This window comes from Lampris incognitus, chromosome 12 (genome assembly GCF_029633865.1).
Source record: "Lampris incognitus isolate fLamInc1 chromosome 12, fLamInc1.hap2, whole genome shotgun sequence".
In the NCBI taxonomy this organism is placed as follows: domain Eukaryota; kingdom Metazoa; phylum Chordata; class Actinopteri; order Lampriformes; family Lampridae; genus Lampris; species Lampris incognitus.
In genome coordinates, this window is record NC_079222.1 from 3,943,239 (window position 1) to 3,945,655 (window position 2,417).

Consider the following 2,417-nt stretch of genomic DNA (forward strand, 5'->3'; position numbering starts at 1 on the left):
TGGAGGGGTCCTCAGGGTAGATCAAAAATACGCAGGGGGTCCAGGACCCCAAAAAGGTTGAGAACCACTGGTCTAGGAAAGGTTGAGCGCCGCGCGAGCCGTTGTCCTCCAACATGGCGGATGTGCTGCCGTCACGTGATGCGTGACGTAATATGAGGGCAACCCATTGGTGAATCTCTTTTGTCTACGAGAAATAATACCGCAACCAACCAGCAGGGGCTGACCGGGCAGCCGCTTTACAGCAACACAGAAGCCTCCAGGAAAATAAGACCCGCACACAGCAGCAGGACACAGGCATGCAGGGACGTCTCTGATCCGCTCCATTTTATTTAGCAAGTTGTGTTTCAGATGGTGACACACAGATTGGGCAAATTAACACTGGGTTAAAATGGTTAAAAACGACTCTCCGCAGCTAATCCATCACATAATCTACGACTCTGGATTTTATTCAGAAAAACACAAGAGAGAAAGAAAAGATGAGCTAAAAATGAAAAGTGTTTGACAGACAAACATGAACATCAACATGATGCAGGAATTTACAACAGGACTGCACAGCAGCAGCCAAATAACAACAAAACCAAAGAAGAAGAGTGGCAGCAAGCCAGACGTCACGCCACCCAACGTGGAGAATCAAATAAAAATGCAGAATAATTCAAATAAAATCAAACTGATTAATATAACAAATTGAAATACTGTGAAATTAAAAAAAATGTCCAGTCCCTTTTTTTCTTCTTCTTCTTTTTTTCTTTTTTGGTCCAAGAATAGTTTGTTGGACCGATGCGCTGCCCTGACTGCTGCCTGATGGATCCCAGGGCCACTCAGCCAGACACCATGCAACAGAGCCCTGAGAAGCGCCTCTTCCTCTGCCTGACCAGCTGATATGGAGTCAAATTCAATAAACTGCTGTCATCTGCAAAGAAGAGAGAGATGGAGGACTTACTTCACTTTCTTCCACGTGCTGGCTAGCATGCCCCGAGCCAGCGACTACTCCTGTCCTCCAGCTGAGCTGAAGCCTCGTTTCACAATCCCACTTTACAACCCTCACACCACATCCTCATCCACCACATCCTCATCCACCACAACCTCATCCACCACATCCTCATCCACCACAACCTCATCCACCACATCCTCATCCACCACAACCTCATCCACCACATCCTCATCCACCACAACCTCATCCACCACATCCTCATCCACCACATCCTCATCCACCACAACCTCATCCACCACATCCTCATCCACCACAACCTCATCCACCACATCCTCATCCACCACATCCTCATCCACCACATCCTCATCCACCACAACCTCATCCACCACATCCTCATCCACCACAACCTCATCCACCACATCCTCATCCACCACATCCTCATCCACCACAACCTCATCCACCACATCCTCATCCACCACATCCTCATCCACCACAACCTCATCCACCACAACCTCATCCACCACATCCTCATCCACCACATCCTCGTCCACCACAACCTCATCCACCACATTCTCATCCACCACAACCTCATCCACCACATCCTCATCCACCACAACCTCATCCACCACAACCTCATCCACCACATCCTCATCCACCACATCCTATTTATTCACCCTCTGACTGCAGCTGGTGCTGCTTTTTTGAGAAGAAAAAAAGATCTTCCCCTCCCCTTGTGAACCTTTTTCTTTTGCCCCCCCCCCCTTTTTTTCTCTCCAATTGTATCCGGCCAATCACCCCACTCTTCCGAGCCGTCCCGGTCGCTGCTCCACCCCCTCTGCCGGTCCGGGGGGGGGGGGCTGCAGACTACCTCATGCCTCCTCCGATTTCCCCTCGGGGATGAATAAAGTATTCTGATTCTGATTCTGATTCTGTCCCCCGATCAAGTACCCCGACCGACCAGAGGAGGCGCTAGCGCAGTGACCAGGACACATACCAATCCGGCTTCCCACCCGCAGACACGGCCAATCGACTCCGCATGACTGTAGTCCACTGACTTCCGGTTTCTACTGCGGCGGTCATACCAGTTTCCTGTTTGTTGGCGCGTGCTATTGACAATGGCGATGCCTGCAAGACTTACCGTGGATACATGTCCACCACATGCACACAGCTGTCCACACACGTTCACCCGCACCTACCAGCAAACGGGTGAAGTTGTGCATATCAACTTACGTCCACAATTCCGTCCGCCCGTCCGTCCGCTCATCCTCATCATTGTGCACGTAACTTGATACGCACACGCCATAGCACACGCCAACCAACAGGAAACTGGTATGACCGCTGCAGTAGAAACCGGAAGTCAGTGGACCACAGTTATGCTCAGAGCCGATTGTGTCTGCAGGACGTCCGACCAAGCCAGAGGTAAGACGGGTATTCGAACCGACGACCCCCCCCCCCCCCCAGATGGCAGGCAACGGAAGAGAACCTT

At 51.1% G+C, this 2,417-nt stretch overlaps 1 protein-coding gene across 3 annotated transcripts in view; it reads right to left on the bottom strand.

Moving 5' to 3' along the window:
* Positions 1-329: 329 nt before the first annotated feature.
* The window catches only part of LOC130122025 (regulator of G-protein signaling 7-binding protein B-like), a 14,741-nt gene continuing 12,653 nt past the window's right edge, over positions 330-2,417 (bottom strand). For all 3 annotated transcript variants that reach the window (XM_056291040.1, XM_056291041.1, XM_056291042.1), the window contains exon 6: positions 330-910. In XM_056291040.1, the coding sequence (XP_056147015.1) occupies positions 819-910 (92 nt within the window). In that variant the 3' untranslated portion in view covers positions 330-818. The remainder of the gene's footprint in view (positions 911-2,417) is intronic.